Source organism: Fukomys damarensis, unplaced genomic scaffold (genome assembly GCF_012274545.1).
Source record: "Fukomys damarensis isolate Sample0158 unplaced genomic scaffold, DMR_v1.0_HiC HiC_scaffold_37, whole genome shotgun sequence".
NCBI classification, from domain to species: domain Eukaryota; kingdom Metazoa; phylum Chordata; class Mammalia; order Rodentia; family Bathyergidae; genus Fukomys; species Fukomys damarensis.
In genome coordinates, this window is record NW_022900949.1 from 68,442,667 (window position 1) to 68,460,879 (window position 18,213).

At 39.5% G+C, this 18,213-nt stretch overlaps 1 protein-coding gene and 1 pseudogene across 1 annotated transcript in view; one reads left to right on the forward strand and one right to left on the reverse strand.

Annotated features, from left to right (window-relative positions):
* Positions 1–3,053: 3,053 nt before the first annotated feature.
* Positions 3,054–3,662, reverse strand: LOC104863080 (annotated as a pseudogene).
* A 4,800-nt stretch (positions 3,663–8,462) lies between these two features.
* Commd2 (COMM domain containing 2) overlaps positions 8,463–18,213 on the forward strand; it is a 15,775-nt gene continuing 6,024 nt past the window's right edge. The window contains exons 1-4 of the mRNA XM_010625294.2: positions 8,463–8,579; positions 8,682–8,759; positions 9,451–9,533; positions 10,153–10,326. Of these exons, the coding sequence (XP_010623596.1) occupies positions 8,513–8,579; positions 8,682–8,759; positions 9,451–9,533; positions 10,153–10,326 (402 nt within the window). The 5' untranslated portion in view covers positions 8,463–8,512. The remainder of the gene's footprint in view (positions 8,580–8,681; positions 8,760–9,450; positions 9,534–10,152; positions 10,327–18,213) is intronic.

The following is an 18,213-nucleotide window of genomic DNA, read 5'->3' on the forward strand; positions in this document are numbered from 1 at the left end:
AGTATGTGGCCTCAGGCCGAGGTTCCAGCTCATTGGTTCCACTACCTGTCTCGCACACACAAGGTCCCAAATTCAATCGCTGATTTAAAAAGAAGTACATACATTTAATTATAACTGCCTCTAGTTTATCATTTTTAATTTTTTAATTATCCCTAAAATGTACCAATAAACTCAATTAAAGCTGAAAAAAATAAAAATAAAAAATAAAATAAAAATAAGAGTATGGCCTCAGGCCGAGGTTCCAGCTCAGTGGTTCCACTACCTGTCTCGCACACACAAGGTCCCAAATTCAATCGCTGATTTAAAAAGAAGTACATACATTTAATTATAACTGCCTCTAGTTTATCATTTTTTTAATTTTTTAAAACTGACATCTTCTATATCCAGTCGCCAGTGGAGGGGCATTATTTTGGCTGTTTCCAAGATTTAGTTATTACAAACTTTGCAATTATAAACATGGGTGAGTGTATATCACTGTGGTATGATGTTTTGGGGAAGATACCCAGCAGGGGAATGGCAGGGTCAAATGTGACCTCTAGTCCTAGTTCATTGAGGAATCTCCGCACTGACTTCCATGTGGTTGTACCAGTCTGCGCTCCCACCAACAATGGAGAAGTGTTGCTTTCCCCCACAGCTCTTCCAGCATTTGTTGTTGGTTGATTTCTTCATAGCATCCATTCTTTCTGGAGTGAGATGGAATCTCAGTGTTGTTTTCATTTGCATCTCTCAAATGACCAGTGATGTTAAACATTTTTTCATATGCTTATTTGCTGCTTTTACTTCTTTATCTGGGAAATGTCTATTCATTTCAGAAGCCCATTTTTTCATTGGGTCTTCAAATTTGGGGGGGGCTGATTTTTTTTTTTTTTTAGTTCTTTATCTACTCTACCTAATAGTCCTTTGTCTGAGGAACAGATGGTGAAAAAGTATTCCCATGTTGTAGGTTGTCTTTTCACTGTTTTGGTTGTGTCTCTTTTTGTGCAGAAGCTTTTTAATAATATGAGATCCCAATTGTTGATTCTTGTGCTAGTTCCCATGCAACTGAAGTTTTGTTCATAAAGTCTTTTCCTATTCCAGTGTCTTCGAGAATTCAACCTAACCTATCATCCAGCAGGTTTAGTGTTTCTGTTTTAATATTTAGACCTTTGAACCATTGCAATTTTACTTTATTGCATGATGAAAGATATGGGTCTAATTTTAATTTATGACAAACTGAGACCCACTTTTTCCAGCACCATGTATTAAAGAGACTATCCTCCAATGAGGATGTTTGACTCCTTTATTAAAGATGAGGTGGCTTAGTATGTTTGGAGTTGTTTCTGCATCTTCTAATCTGTTCCACTGGTCCTCAGGTCTGTTTCTTTGACAGTATCATGTTGGGTTTTTTTTTTTTAATCACAGTGGCTTTGTAGTGTAGTTTCAAGTTGGGGATTATGATACCCGCTTCCATATCTCTGTTGCCTAGAATTGCTTTTGCTATTCTGGGTCTCTTCTCATTCAAAGTAAATTTTTGGATTATTTTCTCTAGTTCTGTGAAATATGCTGTTGGGATTTCAATCGAGAATGCATTGAAACTATATAGAAGTTTTGGAAATATGGCCATTTTCACAGTATTGGTTTTTTTCTACCTAGGAACAAGGGACGACTTTCCATTTTCTTATATCCTCTTCAATCTTTTTTCAGAGTGCTGTGGTTTTTAAAGTAAAGAAAGGTCTTTTACTTTCTTTGTTAGACTGATTCCTAGATATTTTGGTTTTTTAAATGCTAATGTGAAAGGAATTATTTCCCCAATTTCTCTCTCAATGAGTCTATTTTTGTACAAGGCTATTGATTTTTGAGTGTTGATCTTGTATCCAGCTACTCTACTGAATTTGGTTATTAAGTCTAGGAGTCTTTTGGCAAAGTTTTTGGAGTATTCCATATAGAGTATCATATTGCTATATAGAGTATGAATAATGACAATTTAATTTCTTCCTTTCCTGTCTTTATTCCTTTTATTTCTTTTACTTGTCTAATTTATTTATTTGCTGCTTTGTTTATTTGTTGTTGCTAGTGTTTCCAGGACTATATCGAACAAGAGTGGTGACAGTGGACATCCTTGTCCTGTTCCTGATTTTAGTGTGAAGGATTTCAGCTTTCGACTATTTAGTGTGATGTTGGCTATTGGTTTTTCAGTTATCAGGTTGAAATAAAGACCACCTATTCCAATTTTCTGTAGGGTTTTTTTTATCATGAATGGGTGTTGGATTTTGTCAAACACTTTTTCTGCACCTATTGTGATGATCATATGGTTATCTTTGACTCTATTGATATAGAGTATTACATTTATTGATTTACATATGTTGACCCATCCCTGCATCCCTGGGATCAATCCGACTTGATCACAGTGTATGATCTTCATCATGATCCTCTGTATTTTGTTTGCCAATATGTTTGTGAGGATTTTTGCATCTATGTTCATTAGGGAGATTGGCCTGTAGGTCTCGTTTTTAGTTGAGTCTTTCTCTGTTTTCAGGATCAAGGTAACACTTGCTTCCAGGAATGAGTTTTGGGGTATTGCTTCCTTTCAATTTCATTAAAGAGTTTGCGAAGAAGTGGCATTAGCTGTTCCCTAAATTTCTTGTAGAATTCAACAGTAAAGCCAGCAGGGCGTGGGATTTTCTTTGTTGATAAGTTTTTAATTACATTAAGAAATAGCAGACTTGGGGCCAGGGATTTAGCTCAGTGGTGCTGTGTCTGCCTCTCAAGTATGAGGTCCTGACCTTGATCCCTGATACGGCAGGGGTCGGGAGGAGAGCACATTTATTCTATCTGAAGGCTGAAAAAAATGAATGCACAACTTGTCACCAGATTCAAATATTTTGAGGGCCCCACAACCAAAATAACCAAAAAAATTAGAATGCCTAAAACACAGTACAGCATTTTAGAGTCCTTTCAGATACAAGGCAGGGAAAGGTGCTAAGTAGATCCAGTAGACCATTTCCTGGACCTTCAGTAAGTGGTTTGGCTGCAGGGTAACAAGCAGATTCTTCTTCCAGTTCCTGGGACAATTGCTAAGTCTGCTCATCGGTACACAAGCCCTCGGGTCCTGGGCTGAGTGAAACCTCCCTTCTCCTTCTCTTTTCCTTCATTCAATTGCTCCTTTTACAAGGGTATCAAAGAGACTTGGCCAGGCCTAGTTTTTACCGTAGTTGCTGACATTAGGGCTTATCACCTGAGTGAAGTTAAAGAACACATTCCAAGAATCCCTGAGATGTTCTGATTTCCATGGGGTCTTGTGTCAAATATGGGAAGATTGTTCCGGGTGAAGACTAGTTTCACAGGGTATTTCCTGATGCAGCGACTGCCACCCTTCTTCAGAGTTCGGGTCACACTGAAATATGAACAGATACAGATCCTCGAATTGCCTTCTTGTTTGGCTCTTGTCAAGAGGCTAGGGAAATGCACAAAACCTGTCAATGCTGTCTGTACTTCATGCTTTGCAGGCATCGAAAAACTCCTTTCTTGTGAATTTGTATGTGGTAGCCTGGAACCTCCAAGCCAAGAGCAGTATTTGAAATTCTGAGGTGTCGACACATAGGTTATTACAAAGTGCCCCATGGCTTCTTCCAAAGTTGCATGTCCTGCTCATCTTCGTAGCACCTGACAAGTTCCTCCAACATCTACTAGGAAGATCTTCTCCATTAGACTTGGTCTTCAGTCCAGCATCTCCCAAACAATGTCTGCAGCAGACAGGTCTCAGTGGCAACCTCTTCTTTCTTGATCCCATTTACGTGGACACCCCACCTACTTGCCACAGGGTAGCACCTGTTCTCCATGGTAGCCTGCCCTTTGCTGTGTGACTTGCTCCTGGGGTCCCAGTCTCCATTCTTGCTACCTGGCTTCAACGAGAGATTATTGTACTTGGTGACATACTGACCCGTGGTAATGGTAATGTGACTTCTAGAGTGGCCTGCTCTGGGTCAGATGGCTTCACCGCTGCTGGCCCATGTACCATGCCATCAGCAAGCTAGGCATGGTAGCACATGCCACTTGGAGACTGAGGCAGGAACATTACTGTAAGTTCAAGGCCAGCCTGGGATACATAGTGAGTTCCAGGCCTGCACAAACTACATAGCCAGACCTTGCCTCAAAAGACAAAACAGAACAGCAGCAACAACAACAACAACAAAAAAACCACAGACACACAAATGCCATCATCCAGACCTTGCCTCAAAAGACAAAACAGAACAGCAGCAACAACAACAACAACAAAAAAACCACAGACACACAAAAATGCCATCAGCATAGAAGCCAGTCAATAGCTACTCCAGAGGTTACTGCAGTCAAACCCTTCCTGGAAATGATGGTGGCTCAGAGTATCCAAACCACTTATTGCCCTCTTTGCCAGGCTCCCAGCATCTACCAACAATGCTCCATCTCAAAAATAGTTAACTTTGATAAAATATAATTAACATTTCCTGTCTAAGAATTATTTGCTTACACCAAATTCACAAAGATATTCCTTGTTAGGATTCATGATTTATCTCAAACTCTGTGTGTATGGTATGCAGTAAGGAAAAGAACTCATTTTTTCCATTATTTACCTAATTATTGTAATACTCATTGTTGAAAATAATTTTTTCTCCCATTAGATTACTTTGACTCTTCTGTTGAAAACCAATAGGCAACATATCTATGGACTTATTTCCAGACTCCTTATGCTGTTCTGCTATTCTGTTTCCTTTCCTTTTACCAATACCATAGGACCTTCATATCATAGCTTCATTAGTCTTGAAATCAGGTAAGACGACTCATCTGACTTTATTCATTTTTTTAGTGTGTTTTGACCGTTCTCTGTCCTTTGCATTTTCATATAAATTTTTAAATGAACTTTCCATTCTTTATTTTTAAAACCTTTTTGGATTATGATTGGGCACAAGTGATGTTCTTAAAAACAGTACATCTTGGACTGGGGATTTAGCTCAGCAGTTCCACCATCTGCCTTGCAAGTGTAAGATCCCAAGTTTGATCCCCAGTACCAAAAAAAAAAAAAAACCAAACAAACAAAAAAAACCAGTACATCTTAAACCCAGGATATGTCTGTCTATTCTGTCTAGAGTAGGAGTAAGTCCCTACTACACTTTGGATGTGGAATGTCCTCCACTTGGTCCCCTGCTCGGTGCTCCTGGAAGGCAGTGGAATCCTGAAGAGAAGAGATGAACTGGGAGACACTCAGGTCCCTGGGGGATGCTCTTCAAGCAGACACTGGAGTCCTGGCCTCTTCCTCGTTCTCTGTGGTGTTTCCCAGTCACGAGGTGAGTGGTTTGTTCCATCACACACAACCTGCCATGATGCACTGCTTCACTGCAGGCATAAAAGCACCAGGGCCAATGGGTCACAGATTGGGACTTCCAAAACTGTAGCCAAAACAAACCTTTTTTCCATATAAATTGATCATCTCATGTGTTTGTTATAGTGACATAAAAGTAGTTCAGTTACCATTTAAGTCTTCTTTAATTTTGTTCAATGGTGTTTTATAATTTTAGTGCATAGATCTTAAAAGTCTATTAAATTTTTCTAAATATTCTGTTTCTGATACTATTTGTTAAGACTTTATGATAGACTCTTGAACAACAATTAGAGGCACAAAAGATATAGAGCTCATTTTTAAAAATACTTCTGAGTTTCTAGCTGGACAGGAGATTGAGGTACCATGAAAGCTAATACAAAGATGATGCTAAGAGGATGTTGCAAAGCAGGATATGTGTAGGTGTTATCTTCCCCGTAAAGAACGTAAGAGGAGATCTGACCAGATGGGGCAGAGCAGAGGTTTGAGGGAGTTGGTGACTCTGTACTTCTTGATCTGGATTAATATGTATGCTCAATTTGAGAAAATTCAACAAGGGCTATAATATGCATTTGTAAGACAATTGTTTGTTTTTTTGTTTTGTTTTGTTTTGTTTTGTCCTGGGGATCAAACTCGGGCTCTTGTGCTTGTGAGGCAGGCAGCGGAACCCCTGAGCTAAATAGCCGGCAAGACAATTCTGAAATAGTGAGCTGAAAGAATTTTTGGTGACTCTGTACTTCTTGATCTGGATTAATATGTATGCTCAATTTGAGAAAATTCAACAAGGATTATAATATGCATTTGTAAGACAATTGTTTGTTTTTTTGTTTTGTTTTGTTTTGTTTTTTGTCCTGGGGATCAAACTCGGGCTCTTGTGCTTGTGAGGCAGGCAGTGGAACCCCTGAGCTAAATAGCGGGCAAGACAATTCTGAAATAGTGAGCTGAAAGAATTTAAAAAAAAACTCATGAGCTGATTAATGCATTTGGTGCTGGCCTCAGACTAGGAGCGAACAGTTCCCACTGTAGTTCCTGAGATCACAGAGAAGAAAGTCTATTTTATAGTGGTACAATACTGTATCTGTAGTAATGTTCATTCATCACTTTTTTTTTGGAGACAGGGTCTCACTTTGTAGTTCAGGTTGGCCCTGAACTCATGATGTAGCCCAGGCTGGCCTTGAACTTGTGGCAATCCTCCTGTCTCTGTCTCCTGAGTGCTGGGATTACAGGCATAAGCCAACACACCCAGCCTTCAGCATTCTTTAACCTTTCTTTTGAATCAGCTGAAATTGGGTCTTACTGTGTTCTCACTAATTTCTTCATGAGTGAATGAGCTCAATACAATTTTGGTATGTGTTCATTATATATACATAGAAGGATCATGACTTTACCTTTTCTAAAAATTATTGTTTAACAATAGACATTTTCTTAATAATATATTTATGAGTAAAAGCATCTCCAGAAAATGCCATTTTTTGTTGATCAGCAATTTAGTCTTAAGCAGAAACCTCTCTCTCTCTCTCCATATGAGAGTTCAACACCTAACTTATAAGTTCAAGGACTTGACTTTTTGTGCCCCAATGGAAGAAACTATTTCAGTTAGAAGTGAAGGATAAGGTAGACACAGAGACAGGAGCTTGAAAATTCCCAGTTCCACTTCTACCTGGGAGACTCAAAAATATACCATTGTCTCTTTATGAGTGTATAACTCAGTAATTGAATACTTGTCTGGGATGGAGAAGCCCAGGGATCAATACTCAGCACCCCTAGGTAGAAAAGATAGATATGAAGTCTGTCTGTGTCTCTTCCTCTACCCTCTTACTTTTCCCTTGTCCCCAACACTACCAAGGGAGAGAGATTTGGAGGATCATCTTCCTATCAGTTACTACCATTCTGTCTGTGTCTCTTCCTCTACCCTCTTACTTTTCCCTTGTCCCCAACACTACCAAGGGAGAGTTTGGAGGATCATCTTCCTATCAGTTACTACCGTATATCTTATATTTGAACCGAACAGGTAAGAAGAAAGTTGGAAAAGGGCCCAAAGTCTCACACATCTTCAAAACAAAATACATTGTTCTGAATTCTAGTACCGAACAGGTAAGAAGAAAGTTGGAAAAGGGCCCAAAGTCTCACACATCTTCAAAACAAAATAAAGACATTGTTCTGAATTCTACAAGCTTAGGTTACTGCCATCATCATATTTATCTAATTTAGAATCACTTATAAAACCTGTTAAAGAGGCTGGGGATGTTGTTCAATGATGGAGTTTGTATTTAACATATGTAAAGCCCTAGGTTGGATCCCCAGCAGCACAGAAAACTTGTTACAAACCTTAAGTTTTGCCAGGCTTGTAATCTGGGAGGATGAGGCAGGAGCATCACAAGTTCAAGCTCGGCTTAGGGAATTTAGCGACTTTATTGAGACACTGTCTCAAAATAAAAAATGGATTGGGGATGTAGTTCATGCCATGACCCTGGGTTCAATCACCAGTACTGAAGCAAAACAAAGCAAAACAAAACAAAACAACCTTCAGTTTTCAGCCTGGTGTGTAGCTGGATCTGACCATCTCCTTCCAGCTTTGTCACTGGTTTTACCACATAACCTTTAGAACTGTTTCTTAACTTGTAAAATGGAGGTCCTATGTAGTGAAAGCATTAAATGAGATAAATTAACATACACAAAAGCTCTGTGCAGACTAATAACGCTATAAAAGTTTCAGTTGTTATCTCTGTTTCTTTATTTCTAATGGAAATAATAAGGGATCTACCATATAAGTTCTTATGAACTGAAAACGAATTAATAAACATTAGCAATATTCACGACACAGTGCTTAACTAGTATTAAGTTGTATTGCTATTATCCGTGAATGCTCAGGAGGGAAGGAGCATGTCAGATTTTAAACATCTTTTCTCTTCCGTCAAAGGCTACAACCGGTCACCCAGTAGGAACTCAGGACATGTTGGCAGGGCGATTATGAATAGGAAGAAAGTCCTGCTCCTACACCACTCTGGGCTCTACCCTACCCATCCTGCCCCAGTCAGGGCCTCCGCTAGGGGCGACCGCGAGAGGCCGGAACCCAAAACTTACGGAGCTGCGGCACCCGAACCTCTGCGCGCTTGGACTCAGGCGCCGGAAGTGGCGGGGGCGGGGCCGGCTGTGTCGTGGGAAATTGGCTGAGCCGCGAAGATGCTGCTGGACTTGTCTGAGGAGCATAAGGAGCACTTGTCTTTCCTGCCGCAAGTGGACAGCGCGGGTAAGAGAGGCTAGGGCCTGTTCTGTAGGCTGGGGAAAACGCCAAGAGGAGTAACAACTGTAACAACACCTGGCGCTCATGGCCTCCTAACTTCCGTTGCAGTGGTCGCCGAGTTTGGGCGGATTGCGGTGGAGTTCCTGAGGCGAGGATCGAACCCTAAAATCTACGAAGGCGCTGCCAGTAAGAAGAGCAGGAGCCGGGCTCTGCAAACTGCGTTCGGAAGTGCAGGCTATTCTTTGTCGCCCAAGAAAGGAAGAGACTTTTAGGAGTCCTAGTGTCTTGTTCCCATTGTAACAGATTAAAACCACCAAAGTTCCTCAGTTAGGGCGCTAACCCTGCCTGTACCATAAGTAGTTGAGATATTCAAAGCATCAATTATCAGTTTCTTCGTGTTTAAAATGAACACAACATCCCCTGCCTTTCAGAAATATTGTGTTTAACAAGCACTGTGTATCAAAGGCTTTAGAAATACATGGATCAGGTGCAAATATTATGCAAGTGTTTGGTTAATAACTATCCACACAACTGCTTTTGCTGAGATATTGTTGTCTTCCCCTTGCTGAGGGCAGACTCTGCGATTAAGTCAGTCCTTGTTGAGTTCCTCTTCTGCCAGGCTTGAAGAGCTTCGCGTTCAAGAGAAGGACTGGGCAGCCGGTACTGGCCTCCACAATTGGTTTTGTTATGGTTACATGGTCGGAAATATGGGAAGCAACTGGGAGGGAGTACAGTGAGAAAGAGCAGGAGGTTCCAGCCAGCTTACTCTTGTATTGCAGTGTTTGGAAACCTGGTATAAATGAAAATATTTTAAACAGTTTGAATAAAAGGTTAAATATCACAGAATGATTGATTTGTTTATTTTTCCTTTTCTTAGGAAAACTCAATGTGAGTAGTGACACTGTCCAGCATGGCGTGGAAGGACTAACATATCTCCTCACTGAGAGCTCAAAGCTTATGGTAAGGACTTCTGAAAACTGCTTTGTATTATCTGAATCCTTAAAAAAAAATAAATAAAAAGTTTAGTGCGCTTTGCATTATAGTTGTGGCAGGTACCTATATGTTTTAATAATGTTAATGGTGTAATTACTTTTGTGAAAAATACTTAAACAGTGACTTTAACATATGCTAATACGGGGGTGTAGCTCAGTGGTGCCACACCTGCCTGGCAAGTGCAAGGTCCTGAGTTCAATCCCCGGTACCACAGGGAAAAAAAATTGCTGATATGAATACCCCTTGCTGGTATAAATTAAAACTGTCTAATTCTGCATGTTGTCAAAACCATATGCTATAGTGTATGTATACTAGGAGAAGAAAGAATGAAATTATTTGTTTTCTGTGCATGTCAGCAGTTTTTGTCATGATGGAGAACAGGCAAAATTGAATATATTCTTTTCTTTTATACTTTTTAAATATTTTTTATATGCCAGTAACTCAGGTGTTGGAATAGTAGGCAATGGTCATCTCTAAGAAATTTTATAGACAAAATTAGGGATATCATATACATCTTTTGTGTAATATTTTAGTCTTTACTAGACAAAGTTAACAGTTTGATCTGTTAAAATTAATTTACTTTTAGATATCTGAACTGGATTTCCAAGACTCTGTTTTTGTTTTGGGATTCTCTGAAGAATTAAACAAATTATTGCTTCAGCTTTATCTGGACAACAGAAAGGAGATCAGAACTATTCTGAATGAATTGGCACCTGACCTTCCTAGTTACCATAGCCTTGAATGGCGACTGGATGTACAGGTATTTTTTTAAAAATATGACTGAGAATATAAGAATCATTTAAGGTCTGTGTCCTATTTATTGTATTCCTTATCACCTTACCCAAGCTCTGGTTTGAGACTTTGGGATTTTTTAATGTTCATTATCACATCATTTCACAAATAGTTCACTTTATTTTATTTTATTTTTAATGTGTTCAGCCTGTTTAATTTGCAGTTTTTAACAACTTGGTTGTTCTTGAAAAGGAAATGGTTATGTGGATTTTGTCACTGATACTTAGCTTTTTGAAAACATTTATCTTTAAATATAAAATGCATATAGGAAAGTACACAGATCAGTGCTCAGTAGATTATTTCTCAATAGATTGTCACACAGTGAAAACACCTATGAAATGAGCACAATTATGACTGTTATACCAGAAAAGCATTCTCCCTTTCTCCAGTCTCTTAGTACCCCTTTTCACTTTCCAAAGATAACTAGCATCCTGACTTCTTTTTTTTTTTTTTTGGTGTTTTGAAACAGGGTCTCACTATGTAGTTGGGACTGACCTAGAACTCACTATATACCTCAGGCTGGTCTCGAACTCACAGCGATCCTCCTGCCTCAGCCTCCTGAGTGCTGGGATTACAGGCATGCGCCACCACGTCCAGCTATTTTTTTTTTTAATTTTTTATTTTTTCATGACTTTTAACATAAAGATTTTACCTGCCTTTTACCTTTCTGTACATGGAGTGATTCATTAAATATTCTTTTGCGTCTGGCCTCTTGTACATTATTTTTGTGAGATTCATCTTTCAGTTTTTAAATCCACATAAGTAAGTAAAAGAAAGAGCCAGACTCAGTGGCATGCACCTGTTGTCCCAGCCACTCTGGAGGCTGGGGCAAGAGAATCTCTTGAGCCTAGAAGTTGGAGACTGACATGGGCAAAAGAGGAAGACTTTGTCTCAAACAAATAAGTAAATGAAAGGAATTTTTCAGACTGTTGCATGTAGCTCTTTATTAAGTGGTGAAAGATAAATGAATAAATGTTTATGGAATGTCATCTGTTTGCTAATTAGAGATGTACTTAGAGATGGGACACGAAAAGAAGTACTTTCTCAGCTGAAAAAGATGTTATCGTTTGGTAAGGTATTCTCAAAATAACTAGTAATAAAGACAGTTACAAGGTTTTGAAGAGGAAGAATAATAATTCCATAAATGAAGGTGCCAAGTGACTGTTTCAAAACAAATTGCATATCATATGATTCCATTGTGCAGGCATGAGCCAGTAAAGCTTTTACAAAAAAAAAAGAAGAGTGAAATTTTAGAAGGATAAGTGATTGGAGAAATCCATAGTAAATATTTTTGTCAGAGGAGGCAGCATGTGATGCAAAGGCCCATATGAATATGAGAATGAGCATATGAATATGTGGTACACTGCATTAGTTCTCAAACTTCATTGTATATTGGAATAACCTGGGGAGCTTTAAAATAATGCTGATGTGTATGTTCCACTCCCAGAGGTTCTGATACAGAGTTTCTGATTTGTTGGTATAAAGTTTGACCCAAGCATCAGACTTTTTAAAAGCATCATTACCTTTCTCTTAGTTAAGACTAATGTGCAGTAAAATTTGTGAACTAGTATCACAGTGGATTCTTTATGATTTGAATTGAGATAATGTGGTTAAAACAGGTGGTAGACTTCAGACCTGGCAGAGCAGACAGTAGGAAGTCCTTGTAGATTCTTCGATAAGAAAGTAACATTAAGTCAGTCATTTAGGAAAATTAACCTAGCATCCTTGGGCAGACCACAGTGAAAGTGGGATGTGGAAGTAATGAAGCATGTAGGCCTTTACACATTTTTTTCCCCTCTATACGAAATGCTTTTTTGATCTTGCCATCACCTCTTGACTCTATTCTTTGTTACCCTTTTAAGCCTCAGTTTAAATCAAGGCTTAGCAAACTGTGGGCTATAGGTCAAGAGTGATCTGCTACCTGTATCTTTAAAGTCCTATTGGGACACAGTCATGCTTATTTGTTTACATTTTATCTGTGGCTATTTTCAAAGTGCAAGGGCAGAATTAAGTAGTTATTCTAGCAACTTTACGATCTGCAAAGCCTGAAATACATATTATCTGGCTCTTCACAGAAAAAAAAAAATTTGTTAACCTTTAAGTGATGCCTCCCTCTGGGAGAAATTCCCTGTGCTACTATTCAACCAGTTAAGTCTGGGCGGTTTGTTTTTCTCTTTGTGGAAAGTGTGTTTCTTCTTTTAAAAAGTCCTTTCACTCGCACATGTTCCCACAGGGAACCGTAAACTCTGTTGTAGCAAGGATCATACATGTCTTGTATATTCTCTCTTCAAAGCCTCAACATCTCATCCATACCCTATTCACCTAGCTGTGGCTTTGTTTCCTGTTTGACTAAGAAAAGAGAAGAGGGCACGGGATTTAGCTCAGTGACACCGTGCCTGGCTCACAAAGTCCTGAGTTTGATCCCTGGTACAAAAAAAAAGAGAAAAGAAAAGAAATCAGAAGAAGACTAACCTGTTTCTCCTACCACATCAGCCTGCATTAATCTCCACTTGCTGTGCCTTCACTCCTGTCACTATTAATGGAAGGCCTAAGCTCGTACGTATGAATAACCCTTTCCCTTGCAACTCATCCCCATTTGCCCACATGAGGACATAGTTTCAGCAGTTACTCCTTCTCTTTTCTGCATTATACTTCTGTTACCTCTTTACTGTTACCCTATAGCACACATTCAGTAACCCAATCTTGAGTCCCTATACCCTCTGAGTGCCATACCATGTTTTTTGTTACCTTTTACATCAAAACTCCTTGAGCCGGGGATTTAGCTCAGCGGTTCGGTGGCCTGCCTTGCAAGCACAAGGACCCGAGTTCGATCCCTGGTACCAAAAAAAAAAAAACTCCTTGAAAGTGTTATCTATCTATCTGTTCTCCCTGCTTGTTCTCTCTTGACCCATTCTGACTAGACTATTACCATTGTACTGTCAGAAGTTAATCAAGGCTATTGCCTTCTAGTTTTCCTGCCATTCTGTATATTAGCAGCCTTTGTCATAGTTATTCACTCCTTACTACTTGACACTACTCTCTGTGGCTCTCAGTCAGCCTCATCAGCCCTCCTTCTCAGTCTCTTACTGATTGTCTCATTTTATCAACCTTTAAACACTGGACTGCCCCAGAGGTCAGTTTATATCCTAGGTCAGGCTGCCTGCAGACGTAGACTCTTCTCTGATGCATGCCTTCTTGCCAGTTACATTAAATACAGTATATGACAAAAGTTTATTAATACTGCACTGCAGTCAGTGTCTGTGTGAGCATATACAATGACACACGTAGAAAAAGGTTGAAAAGAATGGTGGTAAGAAGGAGGAGATGATTACGGTGGAAGTGAAGAGGAAATCCTCAAGATACAAATGAGTTATGTGAGTGACTGAAATTGCAAGATTTTATAAGAAATCTATGTCGATCATTTGCATGATATTAAGGAAGAAAGAAGAAGGCCGGGGATTTAGCTCAGTGGTTCTGCCACCTGCCTTGCAAGTGCAAGGTCCCAAGTTCAATCCCCAGTAGCAAAAAATAAATAAATAAGATAAAAGAAGAAATAAGAGGACTAGACACAGCAAAACAAGTCACAAGAGTGGTTCCACTGCCTGCCTCAGAAACACAAGGTCACAAGTTCAATTCCTGTTACAAAAAAAAAAAAAAAGCAGGTGATACTGTGACCAAGAACTTTATTTGTGAGAAGGCAAAGGCCTGTATGCCAATCTCATAAATAAATGGCTAAGTACATAAATGGGAAATGAAGAAAGCTTCAAGCCAAGCAGGGCATGGTTTGATAACTTTAAGAGAAGTGGCTTCCTTGGGGTTGTGAGGTACAGAGAGGCAGCAGCTTCAGATGCTAAGGCAGCTGAGATGTTTACTATTGAGTTCTAGAGGCTCATGGTTTCTGAGTGTTAACCTGCCAGAGCAAGTTTTTAACTGAAATGAGATGGGGCTTTTTTGGAAAACACTGCCAAAGAGGAGATACATTACAGAAGAAGAGAATGCAGTGTCCAGTCACAAGCCCAAGAAAGACCATTTCACGCTCTTGCTTTGTGCTAATGCAAGTGGGGACTTCAAAGTCAAGCCTCTGTGTATCATTCCGAGAATTGATGAGCCTTCAAGAAATACAAGGTACAGAAGAACCAGATAAACATCTGGAGGTCCAACAGCAAGGCTTGAATCATGCATATTATTGAATGGATCAGTGAGATCTTCAGTCCTGTGGTTTAAAAAAAATATAGATAGATAGATAGATAGATAGATAGATACATAGATACATAGATAGATAATCTTTTAGAAAAGAATTTTCTGGTGCCAGGTATTTTGCTCAGTGGTTCCGTCGCCTGCCTTGCAAGCACTAGGACCTGAGTTTGATCCCCAGTACCAAAGGAAAAGAATTTGCCACCGAGTGCCTTGTTGGTAATGGATAATGCTCCTGCTCATCCTCCAGGCTTTGGAGTACTCACTGGAGCAATTGGAGTTCATTAAAGTCAAGTTCCTTCCTCCCAACACCACTCACAATCCTCCAGCCCATGGATTAGCCGGTCATTTCAAATTTTAGTTTTACACCAAAGCACTGTTTCAGCAAGGCTTTGAGGTAACCAAAGGAATAAACCATACCCTCCAAGAGTTTTGGAAAATCATTTCCATATTGTGAACTACCTCATCGTTAAAGCCTGGAATGGAATCACCAAGAGAACCCTCAATTTTGCTTGGAGAAAACTGGTTTGAGTTCTTGGATATGATTTAGAGGGCCTTGCCCATGAACAGAACCTGCCAGTTGCTGATGAAATTGTGTCCTTAGGGAAGACCATGGGGCTGGAGGTAAATGAGAATGGCACGCAGGAGCTGGTGGAGGGACATAGCCAGGAGCTGACTACTAAGAAACTAATGGATCTGCATTGCAAGCAACAGCAGATAACCCTAAGTTATGGAGGAGATCTTATTTACAAAGGAGGAGAAAAGGGTAGAGGAATCCCTCACTTCAAATGAGACTAAGATGTGTAAAATGTGGGAAACTGCAAAGTTTTGTAGAAAAACACTTGAATGCTATAGCAGTGCAAGCAGTGAAACTGTTTAACAACAGTGCAGTGTCACATTTTCACAAAGTCTTCAAAAAGAGGCAAAAGCAAGTATCATTGGATAGGTTCCAGTATTAAAGCTGTACTAAAAAAAAAGATGCCATTGACCCAATAGATGGCAGTGATCCATTAGTGATAAGGAAAGTCATCTACACAATAACTCTTTTCTCTTGTCTCCTTCACACCAGCCACAGAATTTCTCAAAGTAAGTGCAGGTTAATTTGTTTATTTTTCTTAACATTTTCTATTTTCTTTATTATTTTGTATTATATTACAGTATTTAAATTTTTACATTAAAATTTATGGGCTGTAGAAGAAGCCGTCAGAGTTTCCATTTTTTATTGGGAAATTCACTTTAATATACAAGTGTTTTGGATTGCAAGCATGTTTCTAGCATGAATTATGCTTGAAACTGAGGTTTTACTATATATTCGAAACTGAATTCTGCTCACCACCTTTTCCTCATACTGCTCTTTCCATAATTTTCCCCCATCTCAATAACGTCTATCTTTTATTTATTTAGGCCCAAAATACTTGGATTTGTTCTTGACTCATTTCATTTAATCCATCTGCAAATCATCTTCTACTTTGAAAAGATGGCCCATGTGATCACTCCTTCCACTATTTGAAAAAATTGTAACCTTCACACCAAAATTACAATTTATAGCAACTGTTGAAAAATTAGAAGCTCAAGCAGCCCTGGAGCCACATTCCTACCTGCATTATCAGTTCAACATACACAGTGATAACAGCTTATTTAATCTGCAGTCTCTTAGTAGTTGAAGGTGTAGGCTTAGAGTTTGAGTGCAAGATTAGTTCAAACTACTAACAAGAATTAGTTCTCTCTGGCACCGTGCCTCCTTTGCAAGTGCAAGATCCTGGGTTCGATCCCCAGTACCAGCAGGGGAGATAAAAAGAGTTATTTCTCTGGCGGTTGGTTGAAGTGAATGTCATTGGTTACTCACAGTTAATAGAAATAACTGCTGATTAAAGTGAGTGTGGTTTTGGGAAAGAGTGACAAATACAGCACCACTGAAAATAAGAGAAACACTAAAATGGAACTGTCAAGTGTGTCAGAGCTAAGAAGACAAAGACTTTAGGATTTGGTTAGAAAAGTTGAACCTGTCATACTGGATCCTCTGTTTTACAGTTGTGATTGGGTGACTGGCTTAGAAAAGGTATCCCATTGACAAAAACATTCTTAAGTATATGCAGAAGATCATAGAAAAGATCGTTTTTGTGCCCCATTTATCCATTAGTGCATCCATATTGTCTATTTCGTTATCAAGCCATTTATTGAATTTATGGGATGTGACAGACCTCGTAGACATACTGCTATGGTTTGAATAGTGTCCCCCAAAAGCCTGTGTGTTAAAGGCTTGGTCACCAGCCTGTGGTACTATTGGGAGACAGTGGAACCTTTAGGAGAGGAGGCCTAGTGGAAGGCAGTTAGATCATTAGCAGCATACCCTTGAAGAGGATATGGGACCGAGCCACTTAATATCGTTTTCTTTTGCTTCCCAGCTGCCATGAGTTAAGCAGCTTCACTCTGCCACATGAAGTACTGCCTTGCCCCAGGCCCAAAAGCATCAGGGCTAATCGGTCACAGAACTCAGACTTGAAACTGGGAACCAAAATAAATTTTTCCTTCTTTTAATTATCTTGGGCATTTTTAAACAGTAGCCAAAAGCAACTAATACACATAGCAACGGGAAACACATCATAATTGCCTCTTTTTTTTTTTTTTTTTTTTTTTTTGAGACAGGGTCTCACTATGTAGTTGAGACTGATCTGGAACTCACTATGTAGCCCAGGCTGGTCTCGTACTCACAGCAATCCTCCTGCCTCAGCCTCCCAAGTGCTGGGATTACACGTGTGTGCCACCACGCCTGGCTTTCATGCTTGCCGTTAAGTCATCACAATCTGATAAAGGAGACTAAAAATAAATTAAAAATCAACAATTACAATCAAGCCTGATAAGTACTTGAATAAGCATGAACATAGGATATGATATAAGCCAGATTGTAGGCTCCCCAAAGGCAGATACTATGTCCCTAAAATAGTACCCAGAGTGTAATAGTCATTCAGTGTCAAATAGAATAGATGTGTATGTATCATGTACTAAGTGTTATAAGGTACAGCAAAGAACAAGACAGTTGATTTTCTCGGGCCAGGGATTTAGCTCAGTGGCACCGCACCTGCCTTGCAGGTGCAATGTCCAGAGTTTGATCCCTGGTACTGCGGAAAAAAATAGTTGATGTTCAAAGTGACCTAAGCAGTAGGTCATGTGAGGGTCATGGGAAGGCAGTCACTGTAATTAAGCCTTTACGTTTAGATCCTTTCATAATCACCAGGTAGAGATATAGGGATGGTCATGTTTATATGGTTCAGCAGTAATTTACATTGTAAATCATTATCTCTCTCGTGTTGGGGTGTCCCCTGACTTTAAGGGCCCAACAGCCCTTTTTTTCATTATTTAGAGGATATTAGTTCCTGTAATCAAATCCGTGTAGATAAGACCTTAATTTGGGGGGGTATCAGGGATCGAACTCAGGACTTTGTGTTTATGAGGCAGGCGGCAGAACCACTGAGCTAGATCCTAGGCCCAAAGACTTTACATATTTAATACAGTGTGTAATCCCTGTACAAATGGGGGAAAAAAATGAACATTCCTAGACCAATATGGCTGTTAATTTCTGTGCAATGCCAACTCAACACAGTAAACTGGGATAACTTTTTTTCCAAGGTTGACAGCACAGTTAAAGTTTCCAAAAATTCAA